At 49.8% G+C, this 27,475-nt stretch overlaps 2 protein-coding genes across 2 annotated transcripts in view; one reads left to right on the top strand and one right to left on the bottom strand.

The window, feature by feature from the left end:
* Window positions 1-15,202: 15,202 nt before the first annotated feature.
* On the top strand, window positions 15,203-15,720 carry ENHO (energy homeostasis associated). Its single transcript, XM_080671253.1, has one exon. The coding sequence runs from the start codon at window positions 15,355-15,357 to the stop codon at window positions 15,583-15,585; it is 231 nt and encodes a 76-aa protein (XP_080527379.1). The 5' UTR covers window positions 15,203-15,354; the 3' UTR covers window positions 15,586-15,720.
* A 327-nt stretch (window positions 15,721-16,047) lies between these two features.
* DNAI1 (dynein axonemal intermediate chain 1) overlaps window positions 16,048-27,475 on the bottom strand; it is a gene marked incomplete at its 5' end in the record, with an annotated part of 35,704 nt that continues 24,276 nt past the window's right edge. Inside the window, 7 exons of the mRNA XM_080668307.1 lie at window positions 16,048-16,345; window positions 19,330-19,515; window positions 21,726-21,825; window positions 21,943-22,091; window positions 23,265-23,344; window positions 23,992-24,079; window positions 24,213-24,302. Of these exons, the coding sequence (XP_080524433.1) occupies window positions 16,247-16,345; window positions 19,330-19,515; window positions 21,726-21,825; window positions 21,943-22,091; window positions 23,265-23,344; window positions 23,992-24,079; window positions 24,213-24,302 (792 nt within the window). The 3' untranslated portion in view covers window positions 16,048-16,246. The remainder of the gene's footprint in view (window positions 16,346-19,329; window positions 19,516-21,725; window positions 21,826-21,942; window positions 22,092-23,264; window positions 23,345-23,991; window positions 24,080-24,212; window positions 24,303-27,475) is intronic.

The following is a 27,475-nucleotide window of genomic DNA, read 5'->3' as shown; positions in this document are numbered from 1 at the left end:
AGAACGGAATGTTTGGCTCCAGTCCCCAGCTCTGCACCCTGCACCTGTGTCTCTGTTTTAAGGCCCACATGTTCACTATGCCCATAGCCCAGAGCTACTGAACCTGACCCTCCAACGGTAGCATATGTTTGGGGGTGCAGGGCTAAAGCCCTGGGGGCAGAAAGGGTGGGGGTGATCTTTACACACTTCCCTCTCCTGGAGGAGGGCAGAGGTGGGGAGGAACCCGTGCATGTGCCCTGACCAGGAATCGAACCGTGACCTTCTGTTCATAGATCGTTGCTCAACCACTGAGCATCTTGGGAAACCAGAACAGGGAGGCAGTGGGAGTGAGGCAGTCAGAGAAGGTTGAGGGGCTGAGATGGAGAGGAGAGCCAGTTTGAGGAGAGAGGCCGGAGGGGACCCTTTCTGACAGGGTCACTCTGATAAGGAAGGCTAATTTGAAGGTGAATGGGCCAGAGAGGGCCTGTGTGACACGATACTCTGAAGGGAGGCTGGTCTGGGACGTGCTGCTGAAGAGATCTTGTTTGGGAGGGCCAGTCTGAGGGGTAGGCCAATCTGGAGAGGGTCTGAAGGGTCCAGTCTGAGGAGAGACCGCTCTGAAGGCACTTGGGTCTGAGAATAGGATCAACAACTAGTCCTAGCTTGCCTGGACTTTCTCGGTTTTAGCACTGAATTCTCAAGTCTTGGAAAACCCCTCAGTCTCAAGCAAACTGGGAGAGTTGGCCACCCTATTTGAAAAGGCCTTGCCTCACAGCACCGTCTGATGGGGGAGGCCGATCTACTCTATTCAGGGGGGCCTGGCCTGACAATGCCAGTCAGAGGGAAGAGGCTGTTCAAAGGTGGAAGTTCCTTTGGGCAGAATCAGGCCCAGAAGGGGGTGGATAGTTAGGGTCCTCCCAGAAGGGCAGTGGCTTGGGGAGTGGCCACCAGGGGGCAGGGCAAGCTCTCAGGAGAATCAGAGGCCAAGGCCCCAGAGCAGGAGCCAGACAGTGTGCCCAGTGTGCCTGCAATCGCATGTGTCACTGTGCTGTCGTGTGCTAGTGTGTGGTGATGGTATACAACTGTGTAATTATGTTTTTGTGTGACTGGGTGACCAGGGGCAAGTCTGGGGTGTGTTAGTATGTAGCCTGTGATGGAGAGTATACCTAGTGTGGTCATGGCAGAGGCCTTACCTGTGGCTCTTTTTTGTTGTTAATCTTCACCGGAGAACATTTTCCCATTGATTTTTAGAGAGAGTGGAAGGGAGGGGGAGAGACAGAGAGAAACATCGATGAGAAAGACACATCAACTGGTTGCCTCCTGCATGTGCCCCAATCAGGCCGGGTATCGAGCCTGCAACTGTGGTACATGCCCTTGACCGGAATCAAACCCAAGACCCTTCATCTGTGGGCCACTGAGCCAAACCAGTCAGTGCTTTTTTTTGTTGTTGTTTTTAATTGATTTCCAAGAGGAAGGGAGAAAGAGATAGAAACATCAATGATGAGAGAATCATTGATTGGCTGCCTCCTGCATGCTCCACACCGGGGATGGAGCCTGCAACCCGTGCATGTGCCCTGACCAGGAATCGAACCGTGACCTTCTGTTCATAGATCGACGCTCAACCACTGAGCATCTTGGGAAACCAGAACAGGGAGGCAGTGGAAGTGGCAGTCAGAGAAGGTTGAGGGGCTGAGATGGAGAGGAGAGACAGGATTCAGGCTTCCCTACCTATGCCTGCCCCTGACTCTCCCTCAGAGTCCAGACACAAGAGCTAAGTGCTTTGCTCACACCAAGGGGCAGCCCCAGGCCAGTCTCCATGCCTAGGCCCTGCTTCCTCCCTCCCTTCAGCTGGCACTCCTCCAGCTGAACCCCCTCCTCCCCCGCCTTGTTCTCCTATCATTGTTCCTATCTCTCCTACTTCCACACCTCAGTGCCCTGCCCTCTCCTGTGAAGCGTATGAGGTCCCTCTGATGTTGCCTTCATGAAACACTCCCTGCTCATTCCCTCTTTACCATGGACTGAACACCCACTATGTGCTGAGGCCTAGTCCAGTGGGCCTCTCTCACCCCAGGGACTTAAAAGGGTTGGGGACTGGGAGCTGCTAAGCTCTTGTCCATAGGAGGGTCGGAGAGGAGAGGTGTGGACCAGCCAAGGCTAGGGATCTTTGGGTCAGGACAGCAAAGTGAAGCCAGTACAGAATCACTCAACCCCGATCTACCCCCACTAACAAAATGAACAATGGCCAAACAAAACAAAACAAAACAAAAATGTCCAACCAAACAAGGAAATTCTTTTTATAAATCTTAAAAATGTGATAGCCAACCCTGGTCAGGTGGCTCAGTTGGTTGGAGCCTTGTCCCATACACCAAAAAGTTGTTGTGGGTTTAATTCCAGTCGGGGCACATACCTAGGTTTTGGGTTTGATCCCCGGAAGGGATGTTTCTCTCTTTGTGTCTCTCTCTCTGTGTGTGCGTGTTTCTCTCTCTCTCTCTCTCTCTTTCTCTCTCTAAACATATCTTCAGGTAAGGATTAAAAAAAAAAATGCCCGGCTGGTATGGCTTAGTGGTTGAGCATCAACCTATGAACCAGGAGATCATGGTTCGATTCCCAGTCAGGGCTTGTGCCTGGGTTGTGGGCTTGATCTCCAGTGGGGAGCATGCAGGAAGCAGCCAATCAATGATTCTCTCTCATCATGGATGTTTCTATCTCTCCCTTTCCCTTCCTTTCTGAAATCAATAAAAAAAATATATATATATATATATATTTTTTAAAAAGACACACTGCCCTGACCGGTTTGGCTCAGTGGATGGAGTATTGGCACCTCTGACTGAAGGGTCCGGGGTTCTATTTTGGTCAAGGATATGTACCTCGGTTTAGGGCTTGATCCCCAGTAGGGGGTGTTCAGGAGGCAGCTGATCAATGTTTCTCATGGATGTTTCTAACCCTCCCTCCCTCTCTGTAAAATCAATAAAAATATATTTTAAAAAAATAAAAAAGATACACTGATTTCGTTACCAAACTTTGAGGATAAAATAAGAATTTTTTTTTATGCCTAGGTTTAGGAACGTAGGCATAAAATGCAAGTCACATACAGGGGGAAATTCAGTCTGATCTCAGATTTCTCCAAGGTAACATTCAAAAAAGATAATGAAGAATATATCTGTCTATCTATCTATCTATTCATTCATCTATTTCTTTTGGTTTAAGGCAAAATCACTTTAACTCCATGAGCCTCAGATTCCTAATCGTCATTCTGGGGGTAACAAGATTTACCTTAGAGGATGATTTGAAGATGGTGAGATAATATGCCATCCCCCCTTGTGGTAGGCTAAGTAATGGCCCCCAAATATGTCAGCATACTAATCCCCCAGAACTTGTGAATGTTAATTTATATGGCAAAGGGATTTTGCAGCTGGGATTAAGTTAAGGATCTTGACATAGGAAGATTAACCTGGATTATCAGGTGATCCCAATGTAATCACAACCAATCTAATAGAAAAGAGGCTGGAGGAGATGATGGGATGATGGAAGCAGAAACTGGAAGATGGAAGAAGGGTCCGCAAGCCAAGTGCTAGAAGCTGAAAAGGCAAAGAAATTGACTCTCTGCTCAGAGCCTCCAGAAGGAACCAGCCCTGCCCACACCTTGACTCTGGGACCCAATGAAACTGGGCTTCAGACTGTAGAGAAGAAATCTGTATTGTCTGAAGCCAATAAACGTATGGTAACTTGTTAAAACAGCAACAGGCAATTAATACTTACACCTTCCTAGGAGCTGTTCTCTTGGCCCAAGTTGACTTCCCCATCCATCTCTTTCATTCCAACTCCTACTTGTTCAATATTTGATTCAAGTTTCCCTGACACCACCTACCTTCCAAGGCTGCCCAGAGGTGGATCCCCCATCACAGCGCTCACCAACCTGTGTTATAGTTGCTGATGGGTAGATCTCTTCCTCTCTGTCTACCTAGCCCAGCAGAAGACCCAACTAGTTGACTGTTAAATGAACAGATGAGTAAATGAGGGCTGGGTAAGTAGTTGCTACAGTATAAATAACTATTACTCTCTCTCCTTGATATCAGGATCTCTCCTCTCTCTCTCTTTCTCTCCCCCCCCCTCTCTCTCCCTCCCTCCCTCTCTCCAGCCTGTCTTCCACATATACACACTCCCCCATCTCAGAAAACTGATGTGTCTTTATCTCTGACTTCTTTCTTTAGTCATTGGTCCAAAATATTCACTGTTGTGTAAGTCTGTCAGTAGGTTTCCGTGTGTGTGTGTGTGTGTGTGTGTGTTATGGAGACTTACTTCATGTGTATTTTCCTGGATATGTGACGTGTGTAGTGAGTGTTAGACATGTGTATCTATGTGTGTGTGTTTTCATTTGCATGCCTGTGTCTGTGGGCAGATTTGTTGTTCCTGTATACATGTATCTTTGCTTGTATGTATGTGGGTCCTTGCCTTGTGGCTTATGTGTATGCATGGTAGTTTGTGTCTATATATTCAGTGAAGGATACCTTTTGATTTCCGCCCCAAGGGATTTGACTGCCTGAGGCAGAAGTTGGTGTGCTGGGATAACTTCCTGCCAGTCTTCCCTTTCCTGTCTCAGCTGGGCCTTTTTCCTCCCTCTTGGGATGAGGATCTCAGGCCTAAGGCAGAATCAGCCACAGACATCTTTCTGATTCTGGCCTCTGGAAGCCTAAGCTTCTTGAGGGGATTATGCTAAGGATAGGGGACATGTGGCAAAGCAATCAAGAGAGTCCCCCCAAATGAAGAGGGGGTATGTTTGCATGGACAGGTGGGATCCACAAATATTCCCTAATGGTGTCCTAGGAGTGGGGGCAGAGTGGGCTTGGGAGGGAGGATCCTGGACATTGAACTCCCAATCCGGGCATCTGAGCAGGAACCACGTGAATCACAGCATAAAATGCCCAGGACTTCTGCACAGGTCGGGAGAATGGGGTGAGGAGGAGCCCACAGAAATGACCTCCCTGCTGGCTCCAGGATCTGGGACCTGGGAGAGGAATTATACTTAGTTTTGTTTTGCTTTATTATTTTAACCATTTTTAAGTGTGCAATTCTATGGTACTAAGTATATTCACATTGTTGTGCAATATATATTTATCTAGCATATATATTTTTTTACAAAACAGAGAAACCTGAGCACACCCTGGGCTCAGTGTCACTGGAAAAACACATACCAGTGGGTGAGAGGGGGCACTGTGGAGAGGCAGAAGACACCTGCCCCCTGGGGGAAGAGCAGGGAAGGTGGGAGGAAAAGCAGGAAGGTGAGGACTTTCCTGTGGTCAGTCCTACAGCGTGGCTGCAGAGGAGGTGGGGCCAGGCAGTCTGGGCTTTGAAAACCAAGGGCTTCTGCCCAGTGTCGGGTCAGATTTGTGTTTGGAAAGATGGTTCTGGGCGCTGTGCAGAGGAGGCTAAGGAGGGAAAAGAATGTGGAACGCTTGGTGGCTGAGAGCATGAGCAGGCCTGAATGAGGTGCTTTTAATGAAAAACATGGGAGGCTGAGAGCAGGTAGAAGAACCAGGACTGGGGCAGTGAAAATGGTGCTTTTTCAAGCACATAGTCACCAAGTCTTGATGAATGTGGGGTCGGGAGAGAAGAGCCTTGTACAATCCCTGTTGACTGAGAGATAGTAGGACTGTTTATTGATCTAGTTAGCACAGGAGGACGGCAGGTTTTGCAGAAGTTTATAATAACCATGGCTCAGACATTCAGTCACTTGCCTACAATCACAGAGCAAATAAGGGGCAGATAATCTCAGAGGTAGATGTGTCAAGTGTACCTCTTGGGGCACCTCTTGGTGGAAGTCATCTGGTCAGTAGTTAAAAGAATGGATGCTGAGGTCAGTCAAACCTGGGCTCCTGTTGACTTTGGACAAGTTAATTAATCTAAGGTTTAGTTTCCTTAAGTGGAAAATTGGAAGACAGTACCTACCTCATAGAGTCATTGTAAGGATTAATGAAATGATATATATAAAGAAATTAGAGTGGTGCCTGCCATGTTGAAAACACTCCATAAATCTTAGCTCTTCCAATAACCATAGCAGCAGCAGCAGCAGCAGCAGCAGCAAATACCAGTCTGGGACTTGGGACCGAACTGAGGTCTGGGTTGGTGTTAAAGCATTGTCAGCACAAAAATGGGCACTGCAGCCACAATGCAGAGGAGATCACTTTAGGAGATGAGAGAAGGTGGGTGCAGAGAGCACAGCCACCAAAGAAGCCGAGGAGCAACCAGAGAGGTAGAGACAGCGTGCTTGAGTTAAGGGCATTGCAGCAAATCTGGGTTTTAATCCAGATTCTATCGTGGCTGCTCTGGGCACCTTAGAAAAATGCCTTGAGCCCAGCTGGTGTGGCTCAGTGGTTGAGCATCGACCCATGACCCAGGAGGTCACAGCTCAATTCCAGTCAGGGCACATGCCCAGATTGAGGGCTTGATCCTCATTAAGGGGCATGCAGAAGGCAGCCAATCAATGATTCTCTCTCATTGTTGATGTTTCTATCACTCTCTCCCTTTCCCATCCTCTCTCTGAAATGAATAAAAATCTTTTTTTTTTTTTTTAAAAGAAAAACGCCTTGATTGCCTTGAGCCCAGATTCCTTCATCTGTTCCATGGAGCTGTCTTACATTCAGATGAGGAATATCTATAATGATGTAAAACTCTGACAGGCAGTTAATAAACAATAGTTGTTTTAGAAGGAGAAATAAATGTTCCCAGAGAGGGTGGAAAGCAAGGGAAGATAGAATTTCAAAAAGAGATCAACAGCCTCAATGCTATCAAGAAGTTAACAAAGATAAGGCTTAAGAAGTATTCATTGGATGTGACAAGGAGGTGAAAGTGACCTTGGTTATCCAGCTTCAGGAATGGTGAGAGTGGAAGGTGGAGGCAATGGCTGACGAGCAGTGGGAGGTGAGGAAATAGAGAAAGGAGGTGACAGCTTTGCAGGGATGATGAGGAGTGAGCACGTGGGCTGGGTCAGGAACGGGCAGTTTTGAGATGGGGAAATTGACATGGCAAGTTTGCCTGCGCCAGGGTGTAGCTGCTTTGTGTCCACCCTGCCCCCACCTGCCAAAGATTGGCTCCAGCCCTGGGACTCTCTGTTCTCCACACAAGGCTTTTCTGTCCAGGGATAGACCATGGTGCAGTCCCAGAGCCCTGGTCACCCAATGCCGAGGCCGGCACCTCCTCTCTCTGCCCTACTTTCCAGTGTGGCCTGGGAAAAGTTGAAACGTTTCACACCTTTTGCTGAGGACTTAGCTTCTGTCCCTCTCCTTGCCTGCCTAGGTCTGCACAGCTCAGGGAAGATGGACAGTAATAATAAAAAGAGCTATCAGCCCTAACCAGTTTGGCTCAGTGGATAGAGTGTCAGCCTGCGGATTCAAGGGTCCCAGGTTCGATTCCAGTCAAGGGCATGTACCTTGGTTGCGGGCACATACCCAGTAGGGAGTGTGCAGGAGACAGCTGATCAATGTTTCTCTCTCATTGATGTTTCTAGCTCTCTATCCCTCTCCCTTCCTCTCTGTAAAAAATCAATAAAATATGTTTTTTTTAAAAAGAGCTATCAATTATATTCTTTCTCCTGGTTCCTTCCCGCCAGTACTTAAATATGGCTACATAAGAAACATATAAGAAATTTTTAGAGATGAAAAAAACTTCCTCTGACTCCACTTTCTTCCAATCCTTCCATATTTATTCGCCTTTCTCCTAATTTTAAAAATATATATATTTTTTATTGATTTCAGAGAGGAAGGGAGAGGGAGAGAGAAACATCAATGATGAGAGAGAATCATTGATTGGCTGCCTTCTGCATGCCCCCTACTGGGGATTGAGCCCGCAACCCGGTATCGAACCCAGAACCCTTTAGTCCGTAGGCCGACACCCTATCCACTGAGCCAAACCGGCTAGGGCCTTCCTCCTAATGTTTATAGTCAGTCATCTTGGAAGAATTATCTATATTATACCTACTTTATAAAAATATATTGATTTCAGAGAGGAAGGGAGAGGGAGAGAGAGAGAAACATCAATGATGAGAGAGAATCATTGATTGGCTATCTCCAGCATGCCCCCTATTGGGGATCAAGCCCACAACCCAGGCATGTACCCTTGACCAGAATGGAGCCCGGGACCCTTCAGGCCGCAGGTCAACACTCTATCCACTGAGCCAAACCAGCTAGGGCGGTATATTACATCTACTTTTTACTCACTCTTGAAACAACTAAAATATGGCATCTACCACATACCCATCTCCATTGCCCACTGGAACTACTTCTTGCCAAGACAATCAACAAGCTCCTTGTTCTTAAGTCCGGTGGTCCCTTTTATATGAAACTACTGGACCTCTCTTTGACATTTTGGATTGCTGACCCCTCCCTCCTTGAATCCCTGTCCTTTCTTGGCTTCTCAGAAACTATGTTCCCTCCCAGTTTTCCTTCTGCCTCTCTGACAGCTCCTTCCTTATTTACCTCGCAGATTTATCTTTTCCCCTGTGTCCATAAGGTTAGCATGGTAGACTACTTTATGCCTGGTTTGAATTGCCCTCCCTTCTGGTGGAAACTACTTTTCATTCATATGATTATCATGGGAACCACTATCTTCTGACCCTCCTCTTCCAACATGGATCATTGGTACAGGGAATGGCATCTGACTAAAGTCAGGCTGCTGAGAGCAAGTCCCTAGGAATTTTGGAACTGGAATTGAGAAGGATAAGCTGGAACTACAGCTGAAAGAGATGAGCCAATACCTTGTTGGGTATCTGGTTTAAGCTGTAAAGTTAAGAATCATTAGAAACTGGGTTAATTACTGGGGGGACTGGAGAAGCATAGGAAGCTTGTCTGGAGAGAAAAAAAAGGAGAGAGAGGAGGCAGGGTGGGGACAACAAACAGGGCTTCCTAATCAGGCCATCAACAGAGAGCAGCCAATAAACTCAGCTTCTGCAATTCAGCAAGGCACCTATCAAGACTGAAACACATTTCCTTATCCAAGTTAAATATTTACTCTGTTGTCCCCTCACTGCTTACAGACCACCCATTTGGATGTCCTACCCTGCCAGGCAAATGTGATGGTGTCTCCCATCGTAAAGTGAGTGAGCTGTCTGGAATGTGAGTGAGGCAAGGGCATCATTCCAGGGCAGGTTGAAGAAAAACTACCAGCCCTGTCACTCCAGCCAATGATTCCCTATGAAGCCAGAAGGCAGAGTCAGAGGGATTGAAAGAGCCCCTAGACATAGCGCTTAAAAAGAAAAATCAGTGCTCTGAGAGCTTGGGCAGGCCCTGTATCGTCCTGGCAAATCTGGAAATTCAGAGAGCATGGTTCTACAAAATTCTAGTGTTGATTATGGTAGTAGAAATATACTGTATTCATGGACGTCCTTCACTTTTTCAATAGTTTTCCTATAAGGGAAAATTCTCATTTTAAAATCCAGCCTCCTCAACCCTGGCTGGTGTGGCTCAGTTGGTTGAAGTGTAGTCCCAGACACCGAAAGATCATGGGTTCAGTTCCCGGTCAAGGCACATACCCAGGTTGTGGGTTTGATTCCCGGTTGGGGTGTGTACAGCAGACAAATGATTGATGTTTTCCTTTCTCTCCTTTCCTGTCTCTCTAAAATCAATAAAAACATATCCTTGGGTACAGATTTTAAAAAAAATTTTAAGAAAAAATAATCCAGCCTCCTCAGTACAGAAGTCAGAACTAAAGTTCCTAGCATCCCTTGCAGCTCGTTTACAGGCATACTACTTCCCCCAACTGAAACTTGGATGCAGAAATTAGAAATATGAGTGGAGTAAATATTGCCAAAGTTCACCAGTAAGGTCTGTAACTGCTGTTACCTAGCTAATCCTGACTGATAGGAAGGAAGCAGGTTGGACATAGGGCTTTGATTTCTGCTCTTGCTGGTAGTACCACAAGTGTCCTGCTGTTGGGCATGGTAGTGGTAACAGTGGTGGTTTCCCAGTGGTTGCAATATTGAGTTCCTACCACAGAAGTGCCATAGAGCTTGTAAAGTTGGCAAATTGAACTCTTGGTAATTATTTGGAATGGCAGTGGTGTGGTTTCCTCATCAGGTTGTGTGGTATGGTTTGGGTATTGTTCATAGAAATTTAGCCTCAAGTCCATTTTCCCAGCCCTCCTAACAAGTCTGAGCTAAGTAATATCTTTTAACAAATCCCTTTTAAGCTTCAACTATCCAGAGTTGATTCTATTATTTGTAAAAAAGAACTCTGACGGGTAAAATTACTATATTTAAAAAAATCTCATGTTCCATCAATTATAAGAGTCAAGTTATTTTATGAACTACCAAGGAAAAACAGGCTAAAAAAACATTACATGCCATTCATTGAAAGACATATTCTGATTTCAGAGTTGTTTAAACTAGGGAAAAAATGTGCTTTAGGGCCAATGAAATATGTTATTAGCAAAAGGAATTCTCCCCAGATGAAACTGACAGCTGATTATGGTTTCTTTCTTTCTTTTCTTCTTCTTTTTTTTTTTTTTTTTTTTACTATGGTTTTAAAAGAACTGTATCATCTGGGAGGAAAAATAAAACCACACCCAATCCTCATAAATGCAGAGATCTAAGTTTGCTCAACCCCAGAACAATCTCTAAAACACCATCAGGAAGTGTAGTACTAATCAGTACAGTGCCCCACAGAGAAATCCTCCACAATGGAGCTCTCAGAACATTGGAGAAGGGATTTCATCCTTGTGGGCAAGACCTTGGGACAGCCAATCAGAAACTCCATCACCAAAGAAGTATGTCAACAAACAGATGCCGGGAGATTTCCTAGTCCCATCATTTTCACTGTTATTTGTGGCCAAAAGAATAGAAATGATGCTTGGGATTAGTGACCACTGTACAGTGCTTTCTTTTTACTCCATTTTATTCTCTATTTCTTCCATCTCTAAATATAAGGAGGTTTGTGGTGTGTGTGGTTTTTTCTTTTTGGGGGGGTGTGGTTTAAAGACAGTTTAAACAAAGGTAATAGGGTTATTAGAAGCCATGTTCACACCTTGTAGAGATTAAATTATAATTAGAGCACAAAGGGACATTACCCAGAGAACCTATATTTGAAGAAAAGTGTCCTATGAGATAACTTCCAGAAGCAACAGCTGGATGTGTCACTGAGCTGCCCTCGTTAGGAGAGGAGGTGAATTTACTGGCATATGTATGTAGGATAGTTGGATCATGTATGTAGGTGAAGGCATTTTTTCAATATATGTGAGCCACAGTGAACACCTACCATTCTACTTTTTGAGGCTCTCTCTTCTCCTGGGAACCCCACCACCATCCCAATGTTTCATGGGGTTATCTTGTGGGCCCTGTTAGGCAATTTGATCCTCATTCATTCCTTGACCACAATTGATTGTTCCCCAAGTTGGTCTAATTAAGCTGAACCAATCAGAGGAATTTGCAAACTGCAATAAAGAAAAAGAAGTTAGTGAGTGTCTGGTTGGATACCTCAACAATAAAATTTTAAGCTTTGGGATTGTTTGAAGTCAAGATTTTCAGCATGTGGAGCAGAAGAGCATTGGAAACCAGACTGTGGGTAGGGATGACAGGGGCTGGGGTGGGGGCAGGGGAGAGAAATGAAGGCGACAAAAAATAATAGAGGTGACAAGTGGAGAGAAAACCTAATGGCTTTTAAGTCTATTAGTTCCAGTTGTTCCTGAGGCATCCCTGTCTTTAGGTTTCAGTATCTGATTATAAATGTATCATTTTTGCTTAAACCAGGTCTTACTTTTCCTGGGTGAGCTTATCCACTTTTCTGGTTTGACTACTACCCTTTGCTGTTAACTCAGAAAATGTTAAATTCAGCCTGTACCTCTCTCCTGAATATCAGACCTGTTTGTCAAAATATTGATTGAACATCTGAACTTGGGTGTCCAATTGGTACCGCAAATGCATCATATCCAAAACTGAACTCATCTTCCCTCCTCCCCCAGCCCCTAATGAAACTCACCCTTCTCATGTTCCCTATCTCAATAAATGGCATCACAGTAACTCTAATCATCAGTCTGGGCGTTATCCCACATTTTCCCATCCTCTTACCCCCATATCCTATAGGTGTAGGTCTCTAAGTCGTGCCAATTGTAACTCTCAAATCTCCGCAATGCACTCCTGTTCTCTCCATTCCTACTCCCCTACCTCATTTCAGTCCCTGTCATTACTCATTGCCTTCACTCTCAAACGCTTTCAATCCTTCCTTCCACAGAGCTGCTCAAATCATCCTTCTAATTTCTGGATATGATCACATTACTTCTCTGCTCAAAATTCTTCAGTGGCTCCCCACTGTTTTCAGTATGAAATCTGAACTCCTGCAGCTGGGTCAGAATTTCACTCACATTATACTCAGATGTACAATGATATAAGTCTCTTCTGTTTCCTAGAACGGATTTGATCTTGCTCACAATACCCCCACCCTGCTGGGTAACAGGGTCAGCAGAACTAAAATTAATCCACTCTAGTGAACTCAGTAGGGTAAAAAAAAAAATGTTTTTTAGACAGTCTCTAATTCAGGTTTGGATGACTCCATATTTCAGATTAGTTTACCCTTCCCATTCTCATTTTCAAGGTAGCATTTGGATTTATAGGAATCTCATGTGAATTTCATGGCATTTGGGGAAGGGGTCCCTTAGCCATGTAGTCCTTGGGGTTGTGTCAGTTGACATTTACTGAAATGTGGTTGGTCTGGTGTATCTGAATTAGTGAATTACAACCCTTACAGGAACTATTATTATAACCATTTTACAGACTGAGGAAGCTGAGTCTAAAAGAGGTTAACAGCCCTGGCCAGATAGCTGTTGGTTAGAGCATAGTACCAATACGCCAAGGTTGCAGGTTCAATTCCTGGTCAGGAAGCAACCAATGACTGCATTAATAAGTGGAATAACAATTTGATGTGTTTCTCTCTCTCTCTCTCTCTCTCTCTCTCTCTCTCTCTCTCTCTCTCTCTCTCTCTCTCTCTCTCCCCCCTCCCTTTCTTTCTTTCCCCTCTTCCTCTTTCTAAAAATCATTTTTGTCCTAAGTCACAAAGTTGGGTAAGTGGCAGAACCAGGAATCAATGTCACCCGGATTCTGATAAGGCACTTGCATCTGAGTTTAGAATTCCAGAAATAAGTTAAGCTGGATTTGAGAGCACTATCTTCATGGTATAGCTTTAGGGATTTGCTCATCCATGAAGAATATGTAGAATGGGGTGAGAAGAGGATCCAGTTCAGAACACTTAGGATTGTGAAGACATGCCTGACAGCGCCTAAGCTGATCTTTCCTTCAGGACAGAATCTAGGATGGAGTCATGCCTATTCCAGCCCGGGCTGAGCCATCCCTCAGAGTACTCCATTCCTCTGTCCCAGGCTCCCCCACGGCAGCGCAAAGCACACACCTCAACCAATACTGGGTGGGAATTCAGTGAATGTGTCCAAAAAACTTCTGTTGGACTTGAGCTGCTCACATCTCCGGGGGCACAGACCCTCTGGAGTGGGGAGGCAGATTCCACACCCAGGTGGGAGTGGACGTGAGGGACAATAGGGAGTCTTCAAGATGAGGAGGTTGTCTCTTCCCAGCTGTGGGGAGGCAGAGACCTCTACCAAATGTGGAGGGGTGGTCTCCTCGGATATGGGGTCACAGAAGCTTTGGCCTTTTTCAGATGCTGGGTGTGGAAGGTGCAAGAAGTCCCGGCAAATAGGTGGGCCTCGCCGCCCCGCCCCCTGGGGAAAGGATGGGGCAGAATCGCCCTCAGCCCCCTCCCGCCCCGCCCCCGCCCCCGCCCCCGCCCCCGCCCCCGCCCCCCGCCTGCACCAGGCCAGTCCCGCCCCAGCGCAGGACCAATGGCACGTGGGCCTGGAGCCGCCAGCCAATTGAATGGCGGCAGCGGCTGGGGATGGCGGCGTCCCCCACAGGCCGCCGGCCGCCAGCCTCCCGGGAGGCGGGGCTCTCGCGGTTTTCGCCGTCCGCCGAGCCGGGCCGAGCCCGTCCGAACGCCGTGGAGCCCAGCTGGACCGCGTGTCCGAGTCGCCGCCGCCGTCGCTCCGCGAGCGAGCAGCCCCGCGGAGGAGGCGGCGCCCCAGGGGGAGGAGGCGCCCGCTCGCTGCAGACCGCCCGCGGCTGAGGCCACCGGGTCGCGCCGCGGCGGGAGCGGCCGGCAGAAGCTGCGTGGCCGAGGGGGAGGGTCGGGGGAGGGAACGTCGCCCCGACCCGCCTCCCCCACCGCCCGCCCGCAGGCTCTGAGCCTCAGTCGGCGCCCAGCATCTCGCTGCCCTGGACCCTGCGGCGGGCGTGCCCCGGGCTCCACTCAGGTAAGGGGGCCCTTCTCCCACGGCCGCGGGGGCCCAGACCCAGAGACGGAGATAAAAAGACCCTCACAGAGCACAGAGATACGGCCGGGAGAGAGACAGACACAAAGACACAAAAGAGACGCACGGAACCACAGAGACAGACCCCACAGAGAAAGGAAGAGAGACACGTCTGCAGAGACAGAGGGACACACAGCCATGAAGAAAGGGAGAGACACGAGACACACACACAGAGAGACAGGGAGAAAGACACACAGAGTCTGATGCAGAGATACACAGAGAGACAGCCTGGGAGAGAAACGAGACATGCAACAGACACAGATGAGCACACACAGACACACAAATATAGAGGTGGGTCTGCAAAGGCAGAGACACACAGACACACACACCTGACCTGTAGAGACAATCCCACACAGAGGTCACACCTAGGTACACAGCCTTGGATACACAGACCCACACACCCCTGCCAGGGCCTCCACCAAGTTCCCTCTGTGTGAGCTGGCGCCTCCGCACGCCCGTCTTCTGGGCTGGCTGGCTGGGGTCCGGAGAGAGGAGAGGTGGCTAGGCCCCACTGAAGCTGATCAAGGCCTGGGCTACCTGGGCACACCCACTCACAGTGCTTTAGAGGGCTGGAAGCTGGGTGGGCAGGGCCAGAACATGCCCACCTGTTCTAAGGAGAATGATACAGGCTGCCTACTCCAGCTGCCCCACTGTGGCTACACCCCCCTCCAGGTGCCCAGAGCCAGGCCTGAGCATGGGGTATCGGCTCTATGGAGTATTGGGGCCTACTGGGACCCAGTCCTCTGCCAGGGAGCCAGAGGTGTGGGAGGGGGCTCTTTTGTCTCCTCTCTTAGGCATCACCCTGTCCCTTCTCACCATCCTTTCCTTAACTCTGTACCCCCCACAGGCTCAGGACTGTAGGTGGACATCTCTACTGCTCAGGAATCATTAAGTGTGTGGACAGGACAGCCTCCTCAGAAGACCGGCTATACCAGAGTCCCGCCTCGGCATGGGCCTTGCCATTGAGTCAACCCTGCTTTTGGCTCTGCTGTCTGTGCTGGTCTGAGGGTGCTGCCCATCATGGGGGCAGCCATATCCCAGGGCGCCCTCATCGCCATCGTCTGCAACGGCCTGGTAGGCTTCTTGCTACTGCTCCTCTGGGTCATTCTCTGCTGGGCCTGCCACTCCCGCTCTGCTGACATCGACTCGCTCTCTGAATCCAGTCCCAACTCCAGCCCTGGTCCCTGCCCCGAGAAGGCACCCCCACCCCAGAAACCCAGCCATGAAGGCAGCTACCTACTGCAGCCCTGAAGGCCCCTGGCCTAGCCTGGAGTCTGGGACCTAAGTCCACCTCACCCAGAGCCTGGAATCAGGATCCCAGGATCCAGCCAGCCTGGGGTCCAGAACTCAGAGTCCAGCCTGTCCGGAGCTGGACCTAGCAACCCAGAGTCTAGCCAGCCTGGCTCTAAGAGGGGCTCTGGTGGCCGTGGGTAAACAAGCCCAGGGTGGGGGTTCATGAGTTGGTGCTAGGGCCTGGGCCATCTGGACTCTGCTCCATCTCAAGGGCCAGGGGCTGGGTCCACTCTCTCCTTAGGCCTAGTGCCTCTAGGCCCCCTCAGTTGGGAAAGCAAACTGCAATCCTTGGCAATAATGGGAGGGTGTCCAGGCTGGGCCCCTCCTCTGGTCCTCCCACTGTTTGCTGGATAATAAATGGAACTATGGTTCTACCCTGAGATTTTCTCCTCTTCCTGAGTAGCAAAATTAAAGGTGGGGGTGGGTTTCCAGACAGGTTTATTTGTGCAAAGTAGGAGTGGATAATGGTGATTGAGGGTCAAGTCATGGGATGAGGTGCTGGGACCAGGGCTGAAGTGGGGACCTGATCAAGGGTGGGGTCACTATTAGGTGCTAAGGCTGGACTTGGTACCAGGGTCAGGGGCTACAAGTATTGGGTTCAAGAAATAGGACAGGGACCTTAGGTTTTGGGTTTCACTTCCCTCACCAGGTTCAGCAATTTGTCCAATTTTGCGATCTCCACAGCTGGACCCTTCTGCACTTCCTGCCCTTTCTTTTCCTGGGGAGAAGGGAAGTACACGGGGAGGAACAGTGAGGGATGGGCCACCTCTCTCTGGGTCCCAGCAATGCCTCTGCCCAGCCCGCCCCGCCTGTGCCTTGCCCCTCCCCTGCCCAGTTAGATTCTAGATCCTGCCTTCCCCACCCCTACCTGTCCCTTCCCCAACTCAAGATAGGTGACACAACGGCCCAGCTGAAGCTTGCAAGAAGCATCCAGATCTGGCTCTGAACCTCACATGGACATAGGGTCTCAAAGTTGGGGGGAGTGGGGGAGGGTGTCCACCCACTGACCCTCAGAGGAACAAGCCTTTAAGCCAGGGGGAGCTGAAAACCTGGGAAGAGGTAGAACTTATGACTATTGGGACCACCCTTCCCACAGGAAGGTCCCTGAGTTCTGACAAGGAGCTAAGAGGTGTGTGTTTTTGAGGGAGAGGGGTGTGAAAAAACCACAGACACCCTTCACCTAGTATTCTAAGCCAATACTTTAGGTCAGGTTGGGAGTGGGGTGCTATTTGGAGCCAGGCCTGCTGTGTCAGACATACCCAGGATGGAGGGAAGGTATCAGGAGACCCAGGAGGGCAGTTGGGATATGCCATATGATTCTAGATGTCCTTTAGCTGAGACTTCCCCAGAGAAGCAGATCCTGGGTTTATGACCCCTCACCCCTTCTACAGAGCACTCCAATGCTTTAGCTGGTAAGCTGAGCCCTGAGAAAAAGAGTTGGGACACTGGGGTGTGTGTCACTCTCAGGCCTCGAGAGGTCCTTGGCAGACCAGCACCAGTCCTATCCTTTCTGTCCAGAAAGTGGGGTGTGGGCTAGGCTGGGGCTGCCATTTCCTGCCTTCCCTCTGCTCCAAGCCCCTGCCCTCTCAGCCACCTGTGCTCACTGGCACCTGCCCCGGCCTTGCCTGCTGAGAGCCCCGCCTGGATCTGGCCTGGGCTGTGAGTTGGGAGAGAGTGCAAGGCCAGCAGCCCCCTTCCTGGCCTCATCCTGGCTGCTGACACCATTTGGAGCTCTGATTTCCTCCTGGTGTGACCCCTGCACCTGCTCCCAAACCTGTCTTCCCTCCCCTTGCAGGCCACTGCCTTTGGTACGACCCAGTTTACCTCTATACTCTCAGGGCAGAGGACAAAGATGTCTTTTTCTCTCCTTCCCACACTCCCAAATTAAGTTCATGTTCTCTTCTTGGCCTCATCCCATCCCCTGGGAGGTCGGGGACCTGGCTTGAGTTCCAGCTTTGTCATTAACCCCCTATATGACTTTGGACAAGTCCCTTGCCTTTCTAAACTTCCATTTCCCACCTATACATACAGTAGTTAGGGCAAGATAGTCCTTGACCTTTGACAAGCTTCCTGGGCCAGGAGTTGGGCCAGTGTGGCCAGTCCTGCTTAGGAAGGGTAGGGGGCTGCAGCCCCAGAGGAGGGTCAGGAGCAATGACCAGGAGACTTTCTGTCTGCACCAATCACTTGTCTGCTGATAGGTTGGCAATTTCACAGGAACCTCCAGTCCACCCAAGTATCAGCTCTCAGTTGGCACATACTCAGGTCCTCTAATCCCAAGGTACCCATGTCCTCAGGTCACCAGATACACAGAGCCCAGCTCTCCCAGGCATGACGCCCTTGCTCTGAGAGGAGTTGAATCTGACTGGGAGATCCTGGCCTCTCTGGGTCAGAGTGGGCAGAGCAGGTCCCACCCAGATCTACCACCCTCATCTCATGAGGGCTATCCACCTACCCCAAGAGATGACCATCATCTCTCTCACAGGCTGTCCAGTTCTGCCAGCTCAAGCCTGGGTCTCTCTCCTCACTAAATTAAGAGCAGATTTTATCTGTTTCACTAATTGTGCTGCCTCCTTCCCTCTCCTTGAGGCCAACTAGCTTGGGCTCAGCAAAGAACTTGGCCACACCCAACCACCCCACCCCCAGCCCCAGCCCACCACAGCCTCTGGGCCACAGCTGCAGGCGCTTAGCAGCCTTCTGAGTATTTATAGCCAAGTCCAGCCCCTCCCCCAGCTGGCTACAATTACAGGCCTGGCCAAACTTCCAGCCCTTGCCTCCCTGGCCTTGGAAGGGAAGAGAACAGGCCAGCACTAGAGGGATGGTGCAATGGCCTCTGCCTTGGTAGGGTTGCAGAGGGGCAGGTGTCAGTTGTTAATAATGACAGGCCCCTGCCCTTGCCTCAAACAGCAGTAAATGCCTCAAATTGCAACTGCAAAGTATAGTCATCAGGGCAACTTGGCCCAGCCCTGTCTCACCTCTGATCCTGGCCCAGAAAACAAGTTCCATTTCCTCTCTTAGCAACCAAGTGGGCAGGACTGAACTCTGAGCTCCTAAGCTTTGGTTTTTAAGTTGGGCCCTTGGGCTCTGGATTCTAAGCCTGGGTTCTTAAGTCTGAATCTGGACTTTTGAGATCTACCGTAGACTTGGAGATCAGGGCTCTGGGCAATGTGGCTTGTATTTGGGGCCCTTGGGCTCTGAGTAGGGTCTCCAGATCATTAGATATCTCGGAAAAGAACCAGCGCTCAAAAAGAGGACTGTCTGGCTGCTGACCTAGTTATCCTCCTCATGGCTCATTTCCTTCTTCCCTGTGTGGTCCCACAGTTCCCAGCACAGGGACCGCTGGAGCTGAAGCCTGTGTAAGCCCAGCCAATGACTAAGCCCCAAGCACCCTGCCTGGGTGACCTGGTCTACACCAAATAAGCCAGTGGTGCCCATGTGCTTCCTCCAGGCTTCAGACCCATATGGTCACGTACTCACTGGATATGCACCTGGGGGCCCCACGGGAAACTCAGGTTCAGCATGTCCATTCATTGTCTCCCCACAAACCTGTTTCTCCTATGCTCCTTATTTGGGCTGTGGCATCACCCTTACCCTGGGTCTCTCAAGCCACAAACCTGGGGGTCACCCTCTGGCTCCTCCCATTTCTCCCATCCCCCACTGCCCTGGAGACTATTTCTTTTGGTAGCCCAAACTTCCCAAGCATACCTTTGGCATCTTGCGCAGATTGGGTGAGAGTTTGAGGCAGGTGACATGCCCACGGTCATCGCCCACAATGATGATGGGGTGGACGGGATTGAACCGCACATGGGTGATCTTGTTCTTCTTTTTGGCCACCACAGGCTGATTGCAGATGGCCTCGTACTTGTTGATGGATAAGTCAAACACGTGGGTCTGTGGAGAGGTGGGTGTCAGCACACTTGGGGCTAATGGGGCTTTAGGGGCTAATGGGCCTGTGTGACCAATCCTGCTTGGGAAGGGCAGGGGGGCACCCCTGGCCTTTCTGGGGAAACAGGATAGAAGCCTAGCACACTAGAACTAGAAGCTGTAGAGAGGGTATTTGTGTCTCTTTATGTTTTTCCTGTGGTTGAGGAAATGAAAATAAAAGTTTAGGAGAAAATGTAAGTCTATGCAGAATTAACAATAATAGCAGCTACCATTTATTGAACACTTACTATGTCCTAGACTCTGGGTAAGCATGGTACATGGCTTGTATTATCTAATAATACAGCCACTCTATAAGGTAGGTTCTGATATCTCCATTTTATAAATGAGGGGATAAAGGCTCTTAAAGCTAACTTGCTAGTAAGTAGCAGAGTCAGGGTTCATACCAGTTAATATATGTAAGGTATTCAGATAGTGCTTGTGAGATAAGTGCTCAACAAATGTTTGCTTTTGTTTTTACCAGGCCCTATGTCCAAACCATTAGCAACTTTTGCCTGGACAGCTGTGGCAGTGTCCTAACCGGACTCCCTGCTTCCACTCTTGCCCTCCTACTACAATCCCATCCTCCATGCAGCTGCCAGACTTACCTTTATAAACAATCTAAAATCCTCCAATAGTCTCCCTTGGCACTATACATAACATCCAGATTCCTTACTCGAGATTCTCCACTCCCATCTCATACTCTTTCCCCTTTGTTCACTAGACCCCAGCCACACTTGCCTGCCTATTCCTTAAGCCCCTCAAACTCATTCTCACCTCAGGGCATTTGCACTAGCTATTCCCACGTGTGGAATACCGCTGCTCCTCCCTTCCCCCATCTGCATGTGGCTGGCGCTTTCTTGTTATTCACCTCTCAGCTTGAATATCACCTCTCTGAAGAAGCTTTCCCTGACCACTCTATTTAAGAGACCACCCAGTCCTTTTCTTTTACATCACTCTCTTTTGAAAACATAAGCAGCTTTATTGAGATATAATTCACCCATTTAAAGTACAGAATTCTTGCTTTTTAGTATATTCAGTCATGCAACCATCACCACAACCAATTTTAGAACATATTCATCACCCCAGAAGGAACCCTTGTGCCCATTAGCAGTCATTCCCCATTTTCTCCCATCACCACCCCCAGCCCTAGACAACCACAAATCTACTTCCTGTCTCTATAGATTTGCCTATTTAGACAAATATAAATAAAATCATATAATGTGTGGTCTTTTGTGACTGGATTCTTACATTAAGCATATTTTCAAGGTTCACCCAATGTTGTAGCAGGTCTTGTTATTGCTGACTAATAATCCTTTTGGATATACATTTTGTTTATCCAGTCATCAATTGATGGACATTTGGGTTCTTTCCACCTTTTGACCATTAAGAATAATGCTGCTATGAACATTTGCATGCACATCATCCTCTTTTAATTTCTGCCTAACACTTAAGGCTATGGGAATTTGTTGTTGCTTTTTGTCTCTTCCCTTCCTTAGAATATACGCTCCATGAGAGCAGGGACCTGATTCACCAGGCCCTGGCCTGGAGTGGGACAACAGAGTTGGCCCTCAGTAAGCATCTGTTCATCAAATAGATGACTGACAGACTTGAACAGGATGCCTTAATCACTATATTCTTTCCTTGGGTAGGTGCCTCTCAGTTTATATTAAAGTCCACAAGGAAAATGGAATTGCATCTCAGAATTTTCTTACAAAATATTTTTTGCTGAGCTCTTACCAGTTCTCGTTGTTGATCTCCCCTTCTCAGACTCAACTCGCACACTTCCAGGGATTGGGACTTACCACCATTTAGACACTATTTTAATCACAGGTAAACTCTGGCTCATAAGTTTTTCCTTACGTCAAGCTGGTACTTGCCATCTCTAGCTCCCACCCAGGGGCCTCAGAGAAGATAACTGCTCCTCATGGCATCTCATTCCCCAGAGTGCTCTCGCCTTCAAGATGAACAGCTGCATTTTCTGCTCCAGGCCTCATGGGATGAAGTTTCTCTTCTGACAGGGCCCTGGGTGGCCTGGCCCTTGAGAATACACAGATAGTCCTTCCATCCTGTCTTCCCCAACCTGGGCTGGGCACAGAGTGTGCTCCCAGGAGGAAAACCATAGGATACTTCATCCTATCTCCAGGAGCGGCTCAGCAGATCAGAAAGAAGACACTCACCTTCCCATTGGTGCTGACTGCTGCAAACACAGTAGAAGAGTATGGTGCCCAGGCCACGTCACCCACGGCTGAATTCAGGTCATAGATGAACATTGGGGTCCTGCAGTGGTGGAGGGGTAGAAAGTCCATGACACAGAAGGTTCCCAGTGCCAGAACCCATAGGCCCCAGCCCAGGGTGGAGCCTGAGGAAGGGCAGGGCCAGGGGCAGGCCCCTCACTTGACTGTGTGGTCCCAGATCTTCACTGTCCAGTCGGAGCTGCAGGATATGAAGACCTTGCTGTGGTATGGGTTCCAGGACACAGCATCCACTGCCATGTTGTGGGCATCATAGGTATCCAGGAATTGGCTGGAGTAGGATTTAGAGCACTGGGGGTTGAGTAAGGGGTCAGGGGTCAGATATGAAAGAGAGGTCAGCAGCCACACTTCCTTAGGGTCCCTGGAGGATCAGAACCTGAAACTTCTCCTGTCCTTATCCCACATCACTAGCATAGAGAAGCTGGGGCTAAGCCCTAGCTGCTCTTCTCACCCACAACACATCCCAGAGAAAGAAGGGGCTTAGCGGCCTGGGGGTTGGGGTGGGCGGGGGAGCCTTCCTGGAGGGTGGGGGAAAGTGCTGTAGTCTGCCCAGCGGATTCCAGGCCAGGCAGAAAAGGCCTTTTTCTCTGAGCCAAGGCAGAGTAGGTCTGGGGGTCCTGTGTCCAGGCCAAGGCCTGTGGACAGACAGAGCCCTGGGTTCATCTGCAGCCCACAGACAGAATCCTTGCAACAATGACAAACCTCCCACCTTGCCCAGGTAAGAGCAGGTGCAGAGACAGGAACAAATCCCCATTTCATGATTTCCCATTCCGTTTCTTGCCCTGACCAGCAAGTCCCTAGACCCTCCCTCCTGGACATGTGACTGACTAGTCTCATTCCCTCCTGGGCCACCACTGGGAGGGGTGGAGAGGGGGTGGGGACCTCTTTTGCATTCAGACCAGCTCTGGCTGGGCCTCAGGGGCTCCCGGGAGGCTGCCTGTAATTAACATTCTGGTCTCTAAGCCTAAGAAAAGCTTGCAGTAGAGCTATTTCTGGATGGATGGAGAGGTTCAAAGGATGTTCACCTACTAACACAGACCTTGCGGAACTGGCCATGAAGTTTCATCCTGCCGACTGGGACGCACCCGATATTCAGAGATAATTTTTCTTGTTACTTGGCCTTCACAGCTCAGCTCAAGTTCAGATCTATGCCAGGAAATCTTCCCAGAATGTTCTAACTCCCACTCCCACCTCTACCCCTTCAGGAAGGGAGGGCGGGCCCTGAGGGAAAGATGCTGAGCTGGGCTAAAGTCACCCTCTAGGTTCTTCCTCCCGTTTCCTGCAGCCAGTCCTTTCTGCCACCCAATCAGCTCAAGAAATACATTCTCTTCCCCCAAGAAGCCTTCTAGAACTGATGAGCACTGAGATCTGTCAGAATAGGATCTGTTGAGAATGTTAAGCTCCTGGAGTATTCAGGTTTAAGACACCCTGTAAGGAGCTGGCACAGGGGCCAGAATGCCTTACCTTGTAGATTTTTCCCTCCTCTGTGCCCACTAGGAACATGTAGTCGATCTCTCTGTGGAAGTCAAAAGCAGTGCCACAGCCTTGGGAGAAGAGAAGCAACCTTAGCCGGGTCCTGAGCAGGAGGCTCCCAGCACCTCCCCCCCCCCACAACAGGATCCCAGGACAGCCTGAGCCAGCCCCTGTGAGGCTGTGGCCAGCAAGGCAAACAGAAACCGGCCCTCTGGCCTGCTGCTGGTCCCAGGCAGTTGGGACTCTGCAAACGGCCAGGACTTCTGCAGACAGGAATGGGGCCTGGGTAAACAAGGCAGGGATTGAGTTTAACAGGGTCAGGGTCAGGGTAAACAGGGACAGGGTCTGCAAACAAGGACGTTGTCTGTGCAAACAGGGATGTAGTCTGCATAAACAGGGTGGGGATTGAGTAAACAGAGACAGAATCTGGGAAAACAGGGGCCTGATCTGCATAAACAGGGTTGGATCTGCATAACAGCACCTGATCTGCATAAACAGGAACAGGGGCTGCAAGCAGGGATGGGACCTGCATAAACAGGGAGGGTCTGCAAACAGCCAAGGCCTGGGCAGACCAGGCCAGGCTTCCCATTACCTCCAGTCCTAGCTCCAGCACAAGTGGAGGAGGGAGTACTCAGTACTGGGGAGGGCCCCCGTCACTGACCGGCATGGGCCTGAGTGCTGTGGCCAGGCCTGGATGTGAGTGAGCTGAGGCTCCTACCTACTGTGTATAGTTGTAGCCCCTCTGGACCTTCCAGGGTGCTGCCCTCCACCTTCAGCTTGATGACATCTGTGTGAACCAGCTCACTCTGCAGTCACAGAGGGGATGGGGAGGGCACATAGACAGGGGTGGATCAGCAGGGTTGGGGGGTATCCCTTTTCCAATCAGCTCCCCCCTACTCCCCATCCACCCCCGCGTTACCCCTTCTGGGAAACAGGCACCTTCACGAGTGTCCAAGACACGATCCTGCCATCAGATGACACGGAGAAGAAGTTAAGGTTGTTGTCCATGTCATCCTTCTGCCACTTGACCTGAAACATCCAAACTGTGAGCTCTGGGACTCCGAGTGAGTGTTGTGTTAGGCCTGTGAGCTGAGCAGGGCTCCCTCAAGAACCTGTCTGAGCTTCAGAAGCAAGTTCTGGAAGCCCATTTCCCAGCGCCCCACGATTGGCCCACCCTCCCTCCTACCCATCCCTGTCTCTCTTATTCCTCTTGCCCTGACTATCCCGGGGCAACAGTGCCAAGTCAGGGCACTGGCTTGTCGGTGGAGGTGCCCGATTCCTCCCTGGGTTGGTTCAACCTCCTCCCGCAGACAGGGCCTGGAAAGGACAGGGCCCACACCCAGTTTCCTCGTTTATGAAACAGGAACCGTAACAGCACAGGTTTGTTGTAAGGAAACATGAGATAATAAATGTGAAGCCCTTAGGTCAGAACATGGCATATATTAAGTGTTCAACAAATGTTAGCTGATGTCCTCATTATCATTATCATCCTAGGAATTGGGGTGCAAATGTTCTGCAGCTGGCTTTCCCTGTTGGCCCCCTCCCCGATCTCCTCTTCCAGGCTTAGCCTTTCTCTAGGCAGTCCTTCCTCTCTTCTCACCTTCCCTTCACCACTAGCTCCTGCTCCCAGAATCTTTCTCTCAAAGCTCAGATTTGAGCTGCATTTCTCCATCTGCAAATTGGGGTTAATAATCCTGCCCCACCCATCTTCTCAGGGCCAGAAGCAAACATATGGGAAAGTGTTTTGGAGACAGAGCTGTTGTCTTATGAAGATGACACGCTTGAGGCTCAAGTTTCTGTTGCCAGATGTGGAGGCTGGGCTAAGCCATGTCCCAGAGGGCTGGGGAGGGGCCGGGTGCCTGAAGCTTTCCATCCTCCTGCTCCCTCCAGACCTCCCATGCTGGGACCATAGTCCCTTCCCTTGTCTCAAGCAGAGGCCCAGTGAGGGAGGGCAGGAACCCAGTGCCATGCTTGTAACCACAGCTGTCACCATGACTGTGGAGGGGTACTGACAGGGGAGAAGGAAGGGACTGTGCCTCCATAGCCACTACCCAGAAAGGCAGCCACTCTTTTGCACTTTCACTGGCGGGTGGAGGGGGGGGTGGGTGGCTAGAACACCACAGAGCCTGTGAGTCACAAGTCAGAGCTAGCCCTGATGCTGTGACCACTTCCCCTCTGTGTAAAGGTAGTCTCTTTAAAGAGGGGAGGTGATGGAGGTGTCAAAGGCCAGGCTGTAATAGGCGCTAGGGAGCTGCAAAAGGAAGTGTTTAATAAGCAGCCGCCAGCATGCATGGAAATTGTATTTCACACCCCACTTAGCAGCCTGATGCCCAATGGGGGGTGGTGTGTGCATTTGCAAGTGAGTGTGTATGTGTGTAAGTGTGTGCAAGTCACACACATACTCCTGGGGTAGAGGTGGGAGGGTAGGAATAAAGTGTGTGGGGGTACAGATAGTGAGTGGAGTTAAGAGAATGAATGAATGCCCAGGAAGCAGGTGGTAGGGAGGAGATGGAGGCTGCTTAACAGCTTCTTTCTCTTCTGCCTTATCTGATTAGGGCAAACCTGCTTGACCCCAATTTGTGCTCATTTATCCTTTTTACCACCTTCCCCAGTGCTGTACAGAACACACACATACACACACACCCAGCGAAGTGTGGCTAGTTGAGGCTTCACAGTGGGGCATGAACAGGGCTGTGCTATTCAGGTGGGCTCCCTAGGGAACTAGCCTGTGTCATGAGACAGGAACCCAGTCCTCTTTAAATGGACAGTTTTCTTCCTGGCTCCAAAACCTTCCATGGCTCCCTGCTGCCAACAGAACAAAGTCCATCTCCTCCAGCCTGGCATTTGAGATCCAAAATAACCTCCTTAGTATTCCTGAGACACAGTCCCTTTGAGAAGGACCTAGGCTCTGATGTCTCTTCTATCTCACTCACCAGCCTGGCTCTCCTTCAAGCTCCAGGTTCATATGGCCAACTGGCTGTAGGACTCCTCCTCTGGCACCTTGTATTAACTTCTGGCCAAACCTGTTCCTCTTCTGCATTTCCCACTCTACAGATGCCCTACTGGGTACCCCAAACCGAGTCCTGGGCACCACAAATCAGAGCTCCAGGCAGCATCACTAATTCTTCCCTTTCCCATATGAAATCAGTTGTTTCCTTCTATTGGTTTTACTGCTTCAACAGCTCTAGACTCTATCACTTCAACAGCTCTGGACTCTATCTTCTCATTTCTCTCTGCATTGCCTTTGTCCTAGCTCGGGCTTCAAGATTTCTCATGCAAGAGCCAGAGGAAATCTCCCAGACAAAACATAACTGCATTACTCCTCTGCCCCAAACCCTCTGATGGCTGGGCAGTGATTTTCAAACTATGCTGGGGGGAAATCTCAGGAGTCTGGGGAAAGCACCTTAGGGGACAGGGAGTGACAAGGGGCCCTCAAACAAGTAGGACCCTGATCTTACTAGTGCAGCTCCACTCTCATCTTTTTAACATATTGGGCTTCCATACAAACACTTCATTTGCAACCACCAACCTGCAAAGTCCAAGGTTCTAACCTGCCAGAGAAGCACACTCGTGGATGGGTATCTGTGCTTGTCCCAGGTCCTGCTCCCCGTCCCTGTCTCTCACACGTGCGCCAAATGATGTGCTGTTGTCCAGCAGGCCACTCTGCTTGATGCCCCTGTGTCACGGCACCTGTGACCCCTTTATATCCTTCTTCATCTCACTAATACTTTCTCATCCCTCACAATTCAGCTCAGGTGTTGCTTCCTCTAGAAAGACCTCCCTGGCTCTCTTAGCCCTGCTCCCCATCCCGGACAATCTGAGTGCCCCTCCTCAGGGCCCCCATGAGCCTTCTGTACCCACAGCATACACCCTGTCCTGCTTAGCCTGTGGCTATGGTTATCTACCCACTAGGAACTCCAGAGAACAAGCCCTTAAGCATCCTCAGCTCCCAGAGGAGCAAACAGAGAGGAGTTACCAAATGGATGAATGAGGAAGGGGGGGGGGGCGGGAAATGAGGGAAAGAAGGAAGCAGGAAGTGAGTAAACAAGTGAGAGACAGGCAGGCCCCTCCCATGTTCCAAGCCATGATTCCAGCCAAGAACTCTGAGTCTTCAGTTTTGCAAAGGCAGCAGCCCTGCTTTCCTGACAGGATGGTGGGAGAGCTGAAGGCCACCCTCTCCAGATGGGTTCCAGTCTCCCTGG

The sequence above is a fragment of the Plecotus auritus genome (genome assembly GCF_963455305.1).
Source record: "Plecotus auritus genome assembly, chromosome: 5".
NCBI lineage: Eukaryota > Metazoa > Chordata > Mammalia > Chiroptera > Vespertilionidae > Plecotus > Plecotus auritus.
Note: the sequence above shows the minus strand (reverse complement) of the source record. Positions and strands in the feature narration are given on the sequence as shown.

Bases quoted from the DNA above. Each gene is read 5' to 3' on its own strand.
- ENHO (XM_080671253.1), top strand. From the start codon at position 15,355: ATGGGGGCAGCCATATCCCAGGGCGCCCTCATCGCCATCGTCTGCAAC.